Source organism: Carassius carassius, chromosome 47 (assembly GCF_963082965.1).
Source record: "Carassius carassius chromosome 47, fCarCar2.1, whole genome shotgun sequence".
In the NCBI taxonomy this organism is placed as follows: Eukaryota; Metazoa; Chordata; class Actinopteri; order Cypriniformes; family Cyprinidae; genus Carassius; species Carassius carassius.
In genome coordinates this window covers 12061305-12080516 of record NC_081801.1, presented here as the reverse complement: position 1 = coordinate 12080516, position 19212 = coordinate 12061305, and the positions used below count along the sequence as shown (strand labels likewise).

General features: G+C 37.3%; 2 protein-coding genes across 2 annotated transcripts; both read right to left on the bottom strand.

Annotated features, from left to right (window-relative positions):
* Positions 1-3491: 3491 nt before the first annotated feature.
* On the bottom strand, positions 3492-13758 carry LOC132130333 (5-hydroxytryptamine receptor 3A-like). Its single transcript, XM_059542013.1, has 9 exons — positions 13595-13758; positions 13100-13263; positions 12954-12998; positions 8269-8378; positions 7900-8069; positions 7422-7582; positions 6462-6672; positions 4551-4781; positions 3492-4192 (listed from the first exon to the last, which is right to left on the bottom strand). Exons 1-9 carry the CDS (start codon positions 13659-13661, stop codon positions 3903-3905), a joined length of 1449 nt encoding a protein of 482 aa, XP_059397996.1. The 5' UTR covers positions 13662-13758; the 3' UTR covers positions 3492-3902.
* Positions 13759-15073: 1315 nt separating this feature from the next.
* On the bottom strand, positions 15074-19212 carry LOC132130479 (5-hydroxytryptamine receptor 3A-like). The gene is made up of 6 exons (XM_059542191.1): positions 19082-19212; positions 18796-18965; positions 18430-18587; positions 17146-17356; positions 16827-17036; positions 15074-15403 (listed from the first exon to the last, which is right to left on the bottom strand). The coding sequence occupies exons 1-6, from the start codon at positions 19198-19200 to the stop codon at positions 15138-15140; spliced, it is 1134 nt and encodes a 377-aa protein (XP_059398174.1). The 5' UTR covers positions 19201-19212; the 3' UTR covers positions 15074-15137.

Sequence of the window (19212 nt, the reverse complement as noted above, 5' to 3'; positions counted from 1 at the left end):
TCATTATCCTTAATTGCTGTTGCTCATTAGAGTCTGTAAACCAGGATGTGAGGATTTCATTAACCATTACTAATTTTCTTATTCAAACATATTTTTATTTAAAAAAAAAATAATAATAATGTTTGTAGGAAAACCTACTAAAGCAATCTTAATGGCATTCTAAATATAGTGCAGTTAACAACACCTGCAGCTGAGATAATAGCTACCAAGTTTAATATTACAGTATACAAGACAGCGAGACTGAACTTGATGCGAATACATTATCCAGTGAATCCTCAAGATAGCAAAGTGGAGTCACACAGGTAAGAGAGCAGGTTCTGTGCCTTCCCTGCCTGCTCTCATTACTATTCAGAGGGAAATAGACTGAAACAAAAGCAGTCTCTGCTTCTCTTATATTCTGGGGGGAGCCAAGCTGAGAATACAAACCTCAGTGCTTTAGAGACTCATTACATAGAGCTCGGTGTTAATACCAAAACCATCTGAGCAAATAATGGCATTCGGCACTAAGCTAATGCTCCCTCTGGTATTGTATCTGTCTAACACTCTCTGTGTGTGTCTTTGAGTTATGATCCTGTTGAATTATTGTAAACATCTGCTAGAGTTAGGCTAGACAGAGCAAAAGCTCAGCCTAACTGCTGCCATCTAACGTTAACAGTCTCTGCCCGTCAACAATTGTCTGATAGAGCCGAAAACAAAGACGTTATGTGATCACAAAGTATGAACATTTTATTCATGTATGATTTCACATATAACGCAACAGGTATATCACAAGGGGCTGTATACAATATAATACAATGTTTTTCCATCACTAAACGTCATTATCGCACTGTTAGTTGGTTTTGGTTTTCTCTGAAATCATTAACAAAACTGATGTGAAATTTAATGAACAAAAAAGGTCAGATATTGATAGCGTAGATATGTCACTGCCAAAAAAGTCAAGTCCCATCTCCCAATCACAGATTCCTAATGAAATGACTAGGTTGAGCACGCAACATTTTGCAGAGCAACAGTAAATGAAGATGGGGTCACATTAGTTTAATTTCAATAGCAAAAAAGTTCTATATGCGTCAGAGAAACAAGTGTGCAGCCATCTTTAGAATTTTGTCTTTGAACTTCTGTTTATGCGGTAGCTATTTATAGCATTACTTATTAGTTTACGAAAGTTAAGTGTATTGTAATGTTCATTGATGTCATAACATATGAATAAACCGGGAAGATTTTAAAAGGAGTAAATCATTCAGAAATTCATACGACCCAGTCTGTGGAAATACGGACCGGAAGACAGAAGACAATTTGCTGGAAAAGGGGCGGGGCTACAAAAGGTCTACATAGTACATTGTCAAGCATATAAAGCACAGTTCACAAAACAAATTTCACATTTACAGCAAATGAACCAAGCTGTAAAATGTAAATAGAAGCGTTTCTCCTTCAAATGAAATTCGTATGGATTTTGCCTGCTAAAATGTAACTTTACAGTGCACTGGCTAATGAAACCGTTATCTCTTTTAACCTTCTAACTATCTTTGGAAATAATGTGCTTTATATGAAGCACACAATGCTACCGCAGTGTGCTATGTGCTAATGAGTCTTTTAATTAGTTTATCTCTTTAGATGAATCAGATTTTTTTTAATGGTCGTCTGTGAAAGAAAGCAGGGTTCATTTTGTAGGCTATGTGACCTGGACCACAAAACCAGTTGTCGCTGGGGTATATTTGTAGCAATAGCCAAAAAAAAAAAACCCATTGTATGGTTCAAAATTATCTATTTTTCTTTTATGCCAAAAATCATTAGGGTATTAAGTAAATTTCCTACTGTAAATATGTTCAAATTAAATTTTTGATTAGTAATATGCATTGCTAAGAACTTCATTTGGACAATTTTAAAGGCAAATTTCTCAGTATTTAATTTTTTTTTTTTTTTTTTTTTTAAATAGTTGTGTCTCTGACAAATATTGTCTGATCCAAACAAACCATACATCAATGCAAAGCTTATTCATTCAGCTTTTAGTTGATGGTATAAATCTCAATTTCAAAAAAATGTACCCTTATGATTGGTTTTGTGGTCCAGGGTCACACATTTGCTTTGCAATGCCTCAGAGTGAATCATCAGAGTGACGCTGATGCTGCTGGCACCCAAGACCGCCAGATTTAGGCTAAGGTCATGTGACCTCCTCTGCATGAATAGCTTTTGTGCAGCGAGCAGGGGGTCCCATCTTTAGTTGCTCTTTGACCCAGATATGATCTAATGAACAAGGGAAGTTTAGACAGTGAAGGACTTAATGGTGGCCGTGGTATTCTCAAATCCCTTCGATTGTGTTCCCAGCTAAGCTGAGCCTGCGGGCGCGAGCTGGCCCAGTCACAGCCGGTGGACGACCTCCAGCAGATGAATTTGCAAAACAAGTAACAGCCTACAAATGCGACTTGAAGCCATTTGTTATGACTGCGCCTGCCAACATTCCGTTCTTGGTTGATAATAAAATTCCTCTGGCACTGGAAACCTACTGTGTGAACTCTAAATGCAGACTGTATTTAATATTACAGAGACCAGTGAAACTCACGATCATGTGATGATGTCCATAACATCAGCAGTGCCTTAAATACATTACATGGCCTTAGAAGCCCTCTGCTGGTCAAAGTTGATTGCAAACGTCCAGGGTCAATGGTTGTTATTGTTACTGAAATACAATTGTGATAATATTGATTTGTTTTATTTCCATAAAGAGTGGCATTTGTCAAACTGTTGTTCCTCATAAAACATGAAGTTTGATATCTCTTATTCCGGACTGTGGTGTGCTGGCAGAATGGAGAGATGTAGCCACATTGATTATTGGGATCAATGCTCCCATTTACTGTCTAACTGATTTTTTTTTCTTTAATTATGTAGGGTTTCGATGGCATTTATCAAATCACCCCAGGCCTGCTGAGCGCATTCCCACTGAGGTGAAAATCTTTACAATTAGTTCATTTAGTGTCACAGGCAACGACTAATACTCAACCGCCCTTGGGCTGAACGAGAGGGAAAACAATAGAGACATGGTCAAACATCTTCTCAAGACATAGAAACATAGACACTTTACAAGAGGTTTTCATTTCAACAACAGGAAAGCATATTTTTTCGCGGTACTACAGATTTGATCAGGATAACAGAAGTGAAATGGAATGAAGGCTATTAATTGGAAGCTAAACGATGGATTTTGTTTCCATTAACCATATTTGTGTGTTGTTTTATGTGTTCAAGTAAATATTGTTTCAGTATGATTTTAATGCTTTTTATAAGAATCTTATGCTCTCCATTTATAATTAAAAAAACAGGAAAAACAGTTATACTGTGTAATATTACAACTTAAAAGAACTGTTTTCTATTTTAATATATAATTTAGTTCTTTAAAAAGAACAATTTTTAAAATAAATATTTTGTAACACTATAAATGATTTTACTGTCACTTGATTAATTTAATGTGTCCTTGCTGAATAAAAGTACTTTCAGAAAAGTTTCCATTGGCAGAGAAAAAATAAACAAAATATATTATCATAATGTATTTAAAATCTATTTTTTTGTTATTTTATTTTTTTTACTTTAAGTTTACTGTTGTAAAAAGGGAGTATCATACTTGCAGTCACACTGTTATACTGAATATGAGAAAACTGTGATATTATAACAATCATACATTTATGTTGTATGTTTTTCAGAGACGGCAGTTTGAAGAGTTTTCATCTGGTAAGAACAGTAGTCTACAAGTAATAACTCTTGATTTGAAAGCACATTTCTCCTCAGTGATGCTCAAGTTATTCTCTTGCGAGATAACAATCACATTACCAGCACTTAAACTACGTCAAACACTGCATTTACATTAAGCAGTGAGACAGAATGGGCGCCTTCCCTATTGTGACCTACATCTGTGGTCAGACATTTTGCCAGACGGACCACAGTGTGCCTAAAGTGATGCTGTAGGCCAACACGGTGAGCAGGTAGACGCGGAACAGCAGGATGTCCAGCACGTACCCCACCTGCAGCCACTCCTTAGCGATCTCCCTGCTCTCATTCTTCTTCTCCATGAACTGACGGATGGTGGTGATCTCGCGCAGGATGCCGTCCATGACGGGAGACCCGCTGTCCCGTATGGACAGCCCCAAACCAATGTTTCTCTCAGGGTCTCTGGATCCCTCGCAGCTGTGATGGTTGCAGTGGACCGCTTAAAGAATCACAGGAGAATTTCAGAGCTCGTTTCATCTGTGAAAACTGGCCACCTACAGCACATTTACTAAGCTCCACCCCCTTTGGTACTGTTGCAAAGTCTAGCTTTACAGATCACCCGGTAGGGATGGATATTTGTTGAATCATTTCTGTGAAGGTAATTTAACAACTATGGAAACAAACTTGACTTGCATTATGAAAAGACTAGTGATTCCTTGTTTGATCGTTTAGTTATTATTTTACATTTGATTTAATTATTAGCATTTCATCAACTCACAAATGTAGTGGACTGCAACAGCTGCTAAGGTAGGATTGGCCGTAACGTTTAAGGCGGGACTTAGCAAAGGGTCAGTTACCTGTGTTCATGTTGTTTTCTTTGTATTGTGGCAGGTCGGATCCCTGCAAGAGGTTCGAGCAGAACTTCTTGTTTCGGATGCAGAGCAGCATCGTGGTCTTCTCCAGCACCAGGTATTTGACCCACTGGGGCACACGAGACTGCAGATCCTGCTTGTGCACCAGCCTCACGATCAAAACAGACTCGGTCAGACTGATGACCAGCAGTGCCATGCATACCACAAAGTACACGCCTACACTCAAACACACAGACATAACATATGCTTACATCCAATGTTTCCTCTCATTTGTGCGTGCACAAATCATGCTATTACTGGGCAGAACCATAGACTGTATCAGATCTTTGCAGTGCTCACTGTCATTCTTGGCAATGAATGTCTATAAGAATTAAAAATAAGTCATTTCTTCTTGTTCTGTTAATACAGTGTATATATATGTATATACAGTGCTCAGTGTAATGTTGTATTACACCTTTTAAAGGTTAGGGGTTGGTAAGTTTTTTTAAATGATTTTGAAAGATAACACTGTCACAAAGGCTGCATTGATTTAAACAAAAATAGCCAAAACAGTAATATGGTAAATATATTTAAAATGCAATTTATTATTGTGATGGCGAAGTGAATTTTCAGCACCTTTTACACCAGTCTTCGGTGTCACATGATCATCCAGAAACAGTTTTAATATGCTGATCTGGTGCTCAAGAAACATTTAAAAACAGTATTTTAACCTTAATATTTTTATGGAAACTGCAATTTTTTTCATGAATAGAAAGTGTTTTGGAAAAAAAAAATATTTACTGTACAAGTCAATTTTGATCAGTTTTATGCATCCTTACTAAATAAAAGTAAAAAGTAAACATTTCTTTTTGCTGACCCCAAACATTTGAAAGGTGTTATTTTTATAAAGCATTAACTAAAGACAGAAATATATTAAAAAAAATATATATATATATATATATATATATATAAACAGTGTAGTCCAAAGAACCTCTGACCAATTGATTTAATAATTTTTAATACTAGATAGCAGGAAATATTGTTAGAAAAAAATGCTGATCATCACATAATCTGTCACAAATTTGCATATTTGATTAGTGACTTAGAAATAGTGTACAATTTTAAATATTTAACATTAGTTTTCTTGTTCAAAATCTTTCTCTGTTGTAAATGTGTCAAATCCTAAAGCATTCATTCCCTGGTTTAAACTGGATTTTGAATCCCAGATTTTCATTGTGCTCTCAGACCCAACTGTATATATTTATGCTAACTGTTTCAGCATGATGATTTGCTGAGTTACCAAGAAATCAAGCATTACTGTTATTTTTCTGTATTGTTGTATTCTGTATTTACTTGTTTTGTTGAGTTCTATCAGTATATTATGAATTCATTTACACAATATGCTGATATGCTGAGAACTTAAGAAAACAAAAAACAAAAAATAATGCACACTCTCTGTGAGCCTTATTGTGTTTGAAAGCATTTTTGCAATCGCATTTGAACTTGAAACCTCTGTGGTGATCTAGGCTGCTCTCCTTATCTCTCAAATTAATCAGCACTATGTATTTCCGCACAAGCTTCCTCACAGCTGTGGTATCATACTGAAAATCAATGGACATGTGGGTTGACTTCAGTTGAAATACTCAAGAAAGGTTTTTTGCCTTCTGACTGCGTATGTGCAACATCAGAAGTGCAGCCAGCAGAAAGGAAACTGTACTGGATCACACCACTTTCTAAAAACAACAAAAACCTTTTTATCTCAGGACATTTAAAAATGTCTAGATGTCGTAGACTAAATCACACGTCACCTTTGACACAATAATAAGATTCCTTGACCAGGAAATAAAGAATGATTGAGTGTTTTCTTTTTTTTTAATGCATCAGGTCATGTTCTGTGAATCAGAAAGACCTTAATACCAATGAGAGGGGTCCCTATGGCAGTCGCTGGCAGAGTGTCAGAGACGATGATGAGGAAGACGGAATAGCCCAAGAGCAGGGTGATCTTGAAGGATACTCTCTCTCCACTGTCTGGGGGCAGGTAGAACCCGACGATGTCCATCACCATCAGGAATATACTGGGCAACAAGAGGTTGACTGTATAGAACAGAGGTCTGCGTCGGATCACAACCTGGTGATAAATGAAAGATGCATTTCGTCGTTGCAATAATGTTGATCTTTCATTTCACTGGGGCACTAATTTAAAACTGCTTTCCAAAAGAAATGTGACCAGACATTTGGACCGTGTGCATTTTTTAGTGGTGCACTACTATTCAATCGTTTGGGGTCAAAATGTTCTCTTAAATGTTATTTAAAATGTAACTGATGACAATGCTGAATTTTCAGTCTTTACTCCAGTCTTCAGTGTCACATGATCCTTCAGAAATCATTCTGATATACTGATCTGGCATATTAGGAATTCTTCTTATTATTAATGTTTTTAAAAAGTTATGCTGCTTACTATTTTATAAAAAACTCGAAGCTCAAAAAAGAACACTATTTTAAATAAATAAAAAATTGTTACATTATAAAAGGTCTTTTATTGTCACTTCTTGTCAAGTATGTAGAGTAAATTGTTAATGTATTTTAAGACCTGGAAGTGTTGGAAAACATTTTTGTTCGGCAACTGTAGATGTTGATGTAATATTGCTATATTTATCTGCTAATGCATGTTGATCTGTAGCTAATTTTTAATTGGAATTATAGCTCACTGTTAGACAACACTCCTCTAAACAATAATACAAAGCTAATGCAATTGTTTAATAAAGTCAATAAGACTTCTGTCAGACCTGACTGCAAAAAGCTTTTTGTGTGTATCCCTGACATTTTTCATTTGCAAATGTGTGCCATGGCTCAATTTGGCATTATTATGTTACTCACATGGAACTTCATTTCGGCGTAGTAATCATCATTATCTATGCTGAACTCATTGTATGTGGAGAGGACGTGAAGCAGCTCCCATTCTCCCTGGTTCATGAACACACTCTTGTCGTTCATTACTTCCTCAGGGGTTCTCATTAGTGTGATGTTGATGTCTTTAGCTACGGGATGAGATAAGGTTAAAGGTCAGTTCATTCGGCTTTCAGGAAAAGCTATGGGGTTTCTTTTTCTTGTGCTTGAATCATTTGCGCAAAGCTAAATTTCCTTGGCATCCTTATTTCTGCTGTAAATGTGTTTTGGAAAAATAACTTTTTTTCTGTATTTTAATAAGCTTTTATGCTTAAGTTTCATAAATGATTTAAGATCACATGTCTCAAAATCCTTTTAGACTTGGATTCTGTGTGTAGAAGCTCCATTTTGTCACTGATGACACTGAATGATGATCTCTCTTCGAGCTTACTGAAAGGTGTGTACGTACTTGTGTGCAGCCAGCTCTGGAAAGTCAGGCTACATTTTTGGACATCATAAGGAAAGTTGTAGATGTTGAGGGAGCAGGCGGTCACCACTTGGATAGGCTTATAGTTGCGAACAAGCCCAGTATGGCCTACGTAGACGTAAGGTATATCTGGAGACTTTCCTACATCCACGCTGCAGAGAACAGAGAGGGAGCAAGCAGACAAACGATTCAAGTTCAGATAAAACAAATCAACAAAAATCTGGTGGATATCCATAATGGTGAAATCTCCTATGAAGATGATGGACAGGCTAGCTGTGAAGAGCATACTAATCATTCAATATAATTCTATAATTAACGTTTCAGCTATCTCATTATGTCAAGTCTACTCACAATTCATTGATAAGAATATCTGGAACCCAGATGTTGGCAGTGGGAATGGAAATCTGTTCAACGTCATCAAATTTTTCGGGGTCCCACACAAGGAACTCATCCGTCCATTGCTTTTGAGGTGAGAGAAATGTCGAGTACAAACAAACAAAAAAAGTCTCATTAGCTTTAAGTATGGCACGTAGACAATGTAATTTTTCGCCACTAGAGGACGTGTATTCAAAACAAAGGTGTAGTTTGATGGCCGTGACTGAGTGTGGAATCATGGGAATTGTTGTCTTCACCCCCAAAGCCGATGCAATCTGATAGTACTCGGGCAGAAAGCATGTTCATGGATGAGTTAATGATTTATTAACGTAGTGAAATGAAGCAGGTGAGACTGAAAGCTGTCGAAGCGAAACAAGGACGCTGAATGGACGCAACACACGGCTCAAAAGCAGCTGAGTTTTTATCAGTGGTGGACAGTAACGGAGTAGCTTTACTTCATTACTGTACTTAAGTACATTTTTCAAGTATCTGTACTTTACTAGAGTAATTTTATTTTGAGTAACTTTTACTTTTACTTCACTACATTCCAAAGCATAAGATCGTACTTTTAACTTCACTACATTTCATAAAACATTTTGTTACTCCCTATAATATATCACGTGCTCCGACACGCAGAAGCGGTGTCTGATTCATCATGAACGAGTCTTTTCAAAATTAACTTTTAAATCGGATCGCAAATCACACCAAACGATTCGTTTACGAATTAGAATTATCCAGGCGGCAAGGAAGTCGACCGGAAGTTGAAGTCGGCTGCGTGCCGCCATCTTGTAGCAGAACTTCACTTGCGTTAGCATTCCCATTGACACCCATTCATTTTGGCGTCACTTTGACAGCGAATAACTTTACATCTGAGGCGTTTAAAGACTCCGTTTGTCCATTATCAATTTCTAAAGATACACGACAATGTATAAAGGGCTCCATTACCTTCTATGTTACATTATGGCCCCGTATAAACAGTTTTTGTAAAAATAGGCTAACGATTGCGTCATAACCACTGGACTCTCTGTCGCATTACCGTACAGACAGGAGGAGAAGCTCGCAGGCAATTAACTTAATATGGCGTACTGGCGTTACATTTTAAAATACTATACAAAATAATTAATCAGAATACTTACTCCTGCTCACTCACGCCAAAGAACTCCCCGCTCAAGCTCGCCGTCTCTGCAAGATTAACGATGGCAGTTTGCACGCACAGCTACTATAAGATTTACATCTGTCAGACAGGTTGCTGACGTCATCAAGCTTAGTTTGAGTCTGCGCGTCAGAAACGGAAGTGCTAAAAATCGCTAAAAATTGTTGAAAAGTTGACGGGCCACTGCTGCGTTGTCACGAAAGCTTATCATTTTCACATGTTTTTAAATTACCACTTTTCGATTTAAACATTAAAGCATCCAAACACAAGACACGAAAAACAGAGTAGCTGGTTACTCGCGCGCTGTGTTCGGTGCGAACCGAGCGGTCTTCTGCGAAGTTCTCCTCGAAGTCCCTCCTGCACCTGAATGAACAAATACAAATCGCAGTTTGAACAAACAAAAAGATGTGAAAGAGCCCAATTCAGTACTCGCGGTGTTTTGGTGTTCAGGGCTCACGCAGAGAAAGGCGTCTCAGAACACTTGAACACCGAAACTGCTTCTTTTTGCTCTTGTGCCGACAAATACATACAAAATATGTCAAAATACCCGCCTTGGAAAGTATGCTCGAAAAATCAGTTTTTTTTCAGTTATTTGTCAGATATTTCTTAAGTGAAAGTAAACAGTTGAGGAAAAAGATGCGTTCATCGTCTCTTAAAGTGACCGCGCCTAATTGAGCTACTAGCTGCTGTAATGTTAATCCAAGAAAATGAAAGAAAATTCACTCACTGCTGTTGACTGAATTTCTTTGTAGTTTTAACAAAAATGTATGCACAGTCAAACCAAAAAATATTCAGACTCCATATATAATTTTTGATATGTATATTTTACTAGTAGGTACAGGACACTAATACATTTATGTAAGTGAGTATTAGCAAACTGTGACATATTATACCCAAAGAATCTTCATACAGTGAACTACTAGTGAACTAGATAGATATAATGTTTTTATCTCTATCTATATATAAAATTGGGACCAAAAATTATTCAGCACCTTATAAAGCACCATGCATTGCTTATGTTTTTTTTTTTTTCTGAATTGCTAATGCAACCTTTTCACACCACAGTCTGAACAAAATGAAGCATTGCTCGATAATTGGTCAACAAAGTATTGATAGTTGTATAAATATTTACATAAATACAGTTGTCTGTAGTTTTGGTTGATTGTAATCCATTAAATAAATTTCTATCAAAGTTATGACATTATCAAGACGAATTTGTTCTGACACAGTTTAACTATAAGTTCTTGTCATATTTTATAACCATTTTAGAAGCAATAGCAAATAAACTGTAATAATGTGATAAATGTTGAAGGTGTCTGAATAAATGTAGGTTTGATTGTATATTTAATTTTTACATTGAAGATTATCCAGTGCTATTTTACATTTAATTATTCGGTTTCTGTACCTGGACACCTACAAACTTGAAAAAAAAAAAACTTAAACATTGTGTAAATAGAACAAATAAATAAAAATGAACGAACATACAGATTAAACCATATCAAACAGGGCCCACTGGTACAACCTTCAGCAGGGCCCCGCAAACCCCAGCTACGGCCCTGGATGTTGCTAAAAGTAAGTTATTAATGTCGAAATTTAGGATTAATTATTGTAACTGAAAATCATATTTAGGTCAAAATTGTCAGTTGTTTGGGAACTAAATCCACTGTAAAGAGTGATATATTTAAGCCCACTGAAATGCTCGAGTGCAGACGATGCAGACACTTCAATCATCTCTGTGTTTTAGGTAAAAAAAAAAAAAATAACCATTAAACTAACACCGATAAATAAAATAACTCATGCATGTTCAAATTCCCCGCTGCCGTATTATTAACAGTTTTATTAAAATGCTACCATGTCCTATGTGACGTCTGATTTTATATTGTTTATCAACAGTAACGTTATATTGTTTGGATTAACTAGACGAGTAGACAGACATGAATGTTTATTCATAACCGTACTGAAAATAAGTAAATATTGTTAGCTGATGCTAACTGTCTAGCTAACAAGCTTGCTGGGGCTAACTTGAGGTAATTTTTTATAAATAATGTCCAAATATTTTATTCAACCACCTATATATATATATATATATATATATATATATATAGAGAGAGAGATAGATAGATAGATAGATAGATAGATAGATAGATAGATAGATAGATAGATAGATAGATAGATAGATAGATAGATAACATCTGGGGAGAAAAGAAAGGATGTGATGTTCAGAACATGGTAACTACAGTAATTATCCAAGTGGGAAGAGATGCACCCTGTTTGGCCAGGGGTGTTTTTACACCACAGACAAGGTTTGAGAAGGAAAAAATCATTATGAAAATATAATTATATTTTCTTTCAAATGTTCTTCCTAACTTCAGGCCTTATTATCATGTCATATATAACTGTGATGTTCTGTAAAACAACAAACTTTAAAATACTTTTTACTTACTGGTGAATATCAGATGGTCAACTCTGCGTTTTCTCAGGTACATCACAGTGTAAGCTTCACAGTGAACATTACTCTCGTCAACGTAGTCCATATCAACAACAAAAATATATCTTGACTCCATATAGTGGTTATTTTGGGAAAAATCCCAGGTATTTTGAACAGTAGGATTATAAAAAAATATATGTGCTAATATAAAATTAAATTAAGTAGCCTATATAAAATTGCAAACATCTATCTTTCAGTACTTTTTTACTTAAGTACATAAAAAATTGAGTACTTTTGTACTTTCACTTGAGTAAAATTGAAAAAGGAGTACTTTTACTTTTACTGGAGTAATATTTTACTATACGTATCTGTACTTTTACTCAAGTACTTGATCTGTGTACTTCTGCTCCTTCTGGTCGTGCATATGTGGAAAAAAACAGCGGCGCTGTTTTATCATACTAGATACGTTTGAAAGTTCTGTTATAATGCTACTTTGTGCGATCCTAAACGCACAACATAAAGCGTCTTTGGTGTTTCCAAATGTTTTCTATAAAAACAAAACCGGAAATTGAGGATTATGACATCATTGGCAGGCGAGTTTTGATATTTGAATAAAAAAATCTTACATATTGTGCCTTTAAAGAACAAACGAATTTCTTCAGGAAGAGGATTAACGTGCGTGCTCTGTTTTTGATTAACTTAAACCGACTCTTGAGTCATTCGTTCGGAAATCAAACGATGTTCTTTGCTGTTTACATTTATGATTCACTAAGAAGAAAATAGTAATTTGTTTTACATTTAAACTAACTACACAATATTTGCTGATACAGAGAAAAAGCACCGGCTTGTATGAATCATTTGTTCTGGAATCGGACACTGCATTGTTCGCGCTGCACGTTCTTGATTCAATAAAGATCCGGCTGATAAGAGTCATTCGTTCGGGAATCGGATCAGTGTCGTGCTGTAGCCTACTTAGAAGTAGAAGCAGTGTTGCGGAGAATTGTAATACGTTAAATACAGTCACATAGATGCTGTCGGTTATTTAATATTACATAAATCTAGTATTTTTCACCAACATACCTGTCTGTACCACACATATGTTGTCAAGACCTGGTTCTTCTCATCCTGTGTGGCACAGAAATACCCACAAAAGAATAAATGCAAAAAATCTTGATCAACAGACAGTTAGTTTACATATTTAATAGACTTTTGAGACCTCTACCCACCACATTGAGAATCGCATAAACCATTAGGTCAATGGCCACCGTCGTTGACTTCCTCCAGTCCCGCACAGGTCGAACTCCTTTCTTATATCCGGCACTTAAAAACTCATTTAGTCTAACCAGAGTGGCATTGGCGAAACGCCCAGTGTTATTGCTCAGCTTCTTCACTACACCAGACAAAAGAATAGCCACTTATCACTTTTACTTCAGCTTCAGCGTTTAAATTTTAAGCTATCAGATACAAGTGAAAGCATATTAATTCACAGCAATATACTGATATATTCCAAAACCTGCAAAGCTGTCTACAAAGATAGCATTTTGTTGCATCAGAATGCACCTGCTATGGCCAAAAATGCTGTCTACATTGGCAGCTCACTAGGTTTTGAGACACAGCCTTTGAGGTATTTTAATGTGAAAGTACAGCATTTGTTTGTTTGAAAGCTCAAACTCAAGTTGTTCTTATAACCAAATACAACATTAAAGTATAAGAAAAGTTACCTGAGCAAGTCTCCACCGCCCCATACAAGCAAATGAAGAGAGCTGTCCAGAATGCTGAACATTTCATTGTGCTGAGCTGTTTTGGTGTTGTTCTAGGATCTTCTCGCAGGCTTCTAGCCTGGGGCTGCTTCCGTCCAGTGATGCACCCTGAGCTCCATTAGTTATCTTTGAGCTTTCCATAAGCACGCATAGTGTCATTACAGCACTTAGTCCACCCTCCCTCCTCTATATGATCATCCCACAGCCTAGGCAGGTCCTAAACACTTCAGCTTGTCCCAAGAGATAAAACGGAAAGAATGAACTATTTAAGTATAACAAGCATTGTGTACTATTTAAAAGTTCACTGAAAGAGAACTATTTCTTGTAAACATCATCTTTTATTAGGCCTAGATATCACGTTAAAAATGGAGCACGGAGGCAATGGGGTATTTATTTGTTTAATATTTTAAAAGCAACAGGATAAACAACATTAACATTGTAAAAACAAACAAAATTCTAGTGTTTTCCCGCTCCCACTAACTCAGCAGTGGACAGCATATGAATTACAGATACCTTTGACATTTCATGGGTCATATTTCACCACCAAGTTCAAGTCAATTTCCATGAGTACTTAGACTACTACATTAAACTGTGATCTAATACTTCACCCAGCCATGATGAGACTTAATTAGCCCGGCAATAGGCAGGTGATTAGATTTGCGTCAGGAAAATATTATCAGAATTTTGATGAGGAATTGGATTAGGGTTTTTTTTCTTCTTCTTTTTTTCTGACTTAACTGGCAGCTCTGAGAAGCGATGTAATGAAAATCTACTATAATGATAGTGACGTGAAGATGATTGTGGTTTATTTTTCGGTAAGGAAACTGGAGCTTAATATACAGGATGATAATGTTTCAGTTCAGGGAGGGGCATATAAATATAAGTTCATTCTCATAATGTTATGTGTGATTTTTTTCAAATAATGCTCTTAAATCTGGCTCTTAAAATTACATTTGTTTGTGTAAATGTAGTAAAATTGATTCAGATATATTAAATCACGTTTCATTTTTGAATTTAATAACCAGTTCATTTAGTTAAAAGAGGATTTTTAACTGTTTTATTTATTCAGGACATGCTGAATGTGGGGGTATTTTCGTGAGAGAGTACCTTGTCATCAACAGCAACAATTAAAACAAAACATTTGAGTGTTTTTTAGTGAAAAGAAGAGAAGCACATAAGAGAGAGACAATATACAAATACAAATTTGTACATTAATTTGATTTTCTTTATTCTGTGCCAGACATTCACATACAACACAAAGGCTACTTGCTAGCAGCTAGTAATTATGATTATTCCGTTACTGAAAGAAAGCCAATGTACTGAAGAAAGTCTGAATTAATTGTTAATCGTAGGTATCAAATTCTATTAATTATACTTTAGTTAAACATTAAAACTGAAAAGGTAATCTGTTACTTTGTTGTAACTTTCTCCATCCCTCTCTACCTCCGTTTTTATCTTTCTTTTCTCATTACGTCTCTTTTTCCATACCACTTCCATTAGACTTTCAGGCAGAGCTCCAGTCACCCCAGTGCAGCAGCAGAGTCATGACAAAGATGAACACAAGTAGCAGGTACAAGCTGAAGAGGAGCTTGTCCAGTTTCAGGCACAGTTCCACCCAGTAGGACTGTGAACTGCCCTCATTGTCCTCCTCCTGAAGGTACAGTCTGAGAGACATCACCTCCTGCAGGATCTTCTCCAGTGGAAAGTCACTGTTTGAGACTTCTGTCAGAGAGAACAGGTCTGGCTCTGGAGAGAGATCAAACTCATAGCCTGAATCAGAGAAAGGACACAAATATTAAAAGAATAAGTAACCTTAAAAATAAAATATGCTGAAAATGTACTCATCCTCAGGCCAATCAATCAGATGAGATTGTTTCTTTATTAGAACAGATTGGAGAAATATAGCATTACATCACTTGCTCACCAAAGGTTTCTCTGTAGTGAATGGGTGCCATCACAATAAGAGGCCAAACAGATGATAAAAATAATCCACAAGTAATTCCTACAACATTAAGGAAGTCCAACTTCAAATCATCGCTTCTAGCCAAAATACAAGCCCATTAACCAGTGCTTCCTCCAGTGAAAATGTCTTCTCACATCAAAATCCACTGACATATTTGTTTAGAACTGTTTTTGTTTGTAAACAGTCCTTGATCTGTGCATAGTTCTTTTTTGATTCACACAAGACAACCTTTTAGCTAGAATTGGAAAGCATGTGAATTTAATTAACAAATATATATATTTGTTTATTATAAACATGCAGCTCATGTTGATTACTTGTGATTTATGTTTTATCAACTGTTTGAATTCTCATTCTGATGGCACCCATTCACTATAGAGGATCCATTGGTGAAGTGCTGTAATGCTACATTTCTCCAAATCTCTTCAGATGAAGAAACAAACTCATATAAATCTTGAATGGCTTAAGGGTGTTAATTTTTTTCCAAATTTACATGTTTTGGTGAACTAGTTCTTTAAGCCATTTAGAAGCATGTGTATGTGACAGTTATATCTATACTACTGTAAATTTGATATAACAGGGAAGTGTATTATATTACAGCAGCCGCAAAACACAAAATTGTACACTTAAATGTGCACAACAATACAGTGATATTAATACTAAAATCCTTTGAGGTCATTTTCACTACAGTCAGTAATGAGGAAGTAAGTATACAAGTGTGTTTGTATGAAACATTAGAGAGAGTGAATTCGTGGTGTGATATGAGAGACATGAAAGGAGCGCCAAGCAGTCCAGTCTACAGAGTATCATTGGACGACGATAAGTAGCCTACCGACTAGCGAGACATTCACAATTTTTTTAATGCACTTTGTTCACAATATATGCTTTGTGATACTTTAGTTACTGCTGCGTTTCTATTTGGATTGCACTGTTTGGGTCATATATCTTCAGAACTTTCTGAATGCATGATGGAGCATCACTTTAGCAGAACATTTTGCAATCCCCTGTGAAATCAATGGATTTACCGCAGAATGCAGTGATTGATCAATCAGAATCAAGCACTCCTGAGAGCCATTTAATAATTAATGATATCCTGAAATTAGTAATAATTTACAGTTCATCCGTTACATAAATGGATGAATGTTGTAAAAACTATGTTCCTAACTAATTTCAAAGTATAGAACCTGATTGTAAACGGGTACCACGATAAATGGATAATATTTTCTCTCCTACCCCCAGACTGCTTCATATCATCCAGTGTCTTTACTGATGTGGAAGCGCTCTCAGTACAGCTCTTATCCATTGAGACGTATTTGTCTAGTAAGCTGGCAGATATGGACATCTCCTTGAATTCTTTCTGACTGTAATACAAAAGCTTCACTACGAAAATGGACATTGCCAAACTCAGCACCTGCAGCGCCATGCAGACAGCGAAGAAGGTCCCTGTGGCAAAAAGAGCAGACATTATTGTTAGTAAGGTGAGGTTGCTGTCCGTCAAACTCTTGTTTATAGGTGAACATTGTAATTAGGAAGAGCTCTGGCTGTACTATACCAATGAGTGGTGTTTTAATAGCGGTAGCTGGGATTTCATCCATCATATTGACTCTGATTACAGTGTAGCCCAAGAGAATGCTGGTCTTGAAAGTGATGCGAGTGCCACTGGTCAGAGGCAGATAGAAGCTGGTGACATCCACCACCATGAGGAAGATGCTCGGGATGAGCAGACTTACCACGTACAGTAGGGGGCGCCTGCGGATCAGCACCTTCAGAGAGGGACAGAAAGGCTGGAATTGAATGCTCTCTCTCTCTCTGGGTGATATTTATTCCATTACTTGCCCTAAGAGAAATGAGCTCACGGAGCAGTCTGAGATGGCTGTGTCTAAAGGGGAGTTACATAACAAGCTTAAGCCTTCTCCCCATTTCCTGGATTTGCTAAATCAGTCCAATTTCTCATTCTAGAACTGAAATTGTATTCCCACACCTCTGCTCCCCCTGAGAACCCAGATTCTTGAGTGTCCTGATCAACCTCACTGCCACGGAGCTATTTCCTCTCACTGCCCCTCATCTGGATCAGGACCATCCATTTCACTTTCCTTATTTAAGGCTACTTAAGCTTTCACAGTACAACAAAAAGTAATTTCATACTGACTTAAACATGTTCCCCACCCATTTGGCCAATGAGTAAAAACACAAATATGGATCCCTAAATGGCTTCGGCAATAAGCCGCAGAGCAAAGGTAATCAAAGTATACAGCTGTTTCCATGGTGTGCGCATCTTAGTGGAACAGGGTGGAGCTTTGAGCTATTGGCCCATTCCTCCCACCGAACACGATGCTCATTGATCAAATGCCAGAAAGACAGTCTCATTATCATCATCCTTTCTGTGTGCTGTCTGCCCCTAAGCCTCATCTATTAGCTTTAGTGTGACTCCACTAACAGCCACGAAAAGGTTGGAGAAGGGTTGTGAAAAGTGGAAAGTGACATGACATTCAGCCAAGTATGGTGACCCATACTCAGAATTCGTGCTCTGCATTTAACCCATCCAAAGTGCACACACACAGAGCAGTGAACACACACACACACACACTGTGAACACACACCCGGAGCAGTGGGCAGCCATTTATGCTGCGGCGCCCGGGGAGCAGTTGGGGGTTCGATGCCTTGCTCAAGGGCACCTAAGTCGTGGTATTGAGGGTGAAGAGAGCACTGTACATGCACTCCTTCCACCTATAATTCCTGCCGGCCCGAGAATCGAACTCACAACCCTTCGATTGGGAGTCCAACTCTCTAACTATTAGGCCACGACTTCCCAAGTAAGTTCAGTATTAATCCTCACATTAAACTGAATCTGTGCGTAGTCTCTATCCTCTATATTCAGTATCCAGTAGTGAGAAGGGACGGACAGCAGCTCCCATTCACCGTCATTCATGAATTCTCTTGTGTCATTGGCGATTTCCTCAGCAGGCCTCCACAGAGCTAAATCCACTTCATTCACTGCCAGAGAAACACATCAACAGTTCATTGTTTATAGTACAATTATGTGTTTATGTTGGCAGAGTATTGGGAAAATATGTCAGCTTTTAAAAGATTCTAACCAGGGCTGATCAAAAACACTCAGTAATCACATCAACCCTCATTATACGGAGGCCAGCTTGTTTGCAAAGGAGTAAAAGCACACGCTGTGTATGAGTGAGCAATTTACCTGAGTGGAGCCAGCTGCGAAAGGTCAGAGTGCAGTTCTGCTTGTCAAAGGGAAAGGCATAAATCTCCAGGTGACAGGCTGAGACCACCTGGATGGGTTTGTAGTTTTTTACTGTTCCTGTGCAGTTGACATAAACATATGGGATGACTGGGGATTTGCCAACATCGACGCTGGAGAGATAGGAAGACATATGATGCACTGGAAGTATAGCTCAGCAAAATTCATTTACAGAACACAAAATGAGCTTGTGATTTGGGCGGGAGAGATGCATCTATCATGTACATACAATTCACTTATGATGACATCAGGCACCCAGATGGCATCCGAGGACAGCGATATTTCAGTGATTCCATCAAACTCTTCAGGATCCCAAACAAGAAACTCATCGTTCCATATCTGAAACATTAGAGTGATGTG

What these genes read in the sequence shown, in the direction of transcription:
- LOC132130479 (XM_059542191.1), bottom strand. Translation starts at nt 19,200, where the DNA reads ATGTTTCAGATATGGAACGATGAGTTTCTTGTTTGGGATCCTGAAGAG. An exon ending in TCGCAGCTGGCTCCACTCAG is followed by an intron (nt 18,588 to 18,795) that starts GTAAATTGCTCA and finishes TTTCTCTGGCAG; the next exon opens with TGAATGAAGTGGATTTAGCT. An exon ending in TGATATGAAGCAGTCTGGGG is followed by an intron (nt 15,404 to 16,826) that starts GTAGGAGAGAAA and finishes TCTCTGATTCAG; the next exon opens with GCTATGAGTTTGATCTCTCT.
- LOC132130333 (XM_059542013.1), bottom strand. Translation starts at nt 13,661, where the DNA reads ATGAAATGTTCAGCATTCTGGACAGCTCTCTTCATTTGCTTGTATGGG. An exon ending in GGCGGTGGAGACTTGCTCAG is followed by an intron (nt 13,264 to 13,594) that starts GTAACTTTTCTT and finishes TGTCTGGTGTAG; the next exon opens with TGAAGAAGCTGAGCAATAAC. An exon ending in TTTATGCGATTCTCAATGTG is followed by an intron (nt 12,999 to 13,099) that starts GTGGGTAGAGGT and finishes TGTGCCACACAG; the next exon opens with GATGAGAAGAACCAGGTCTT.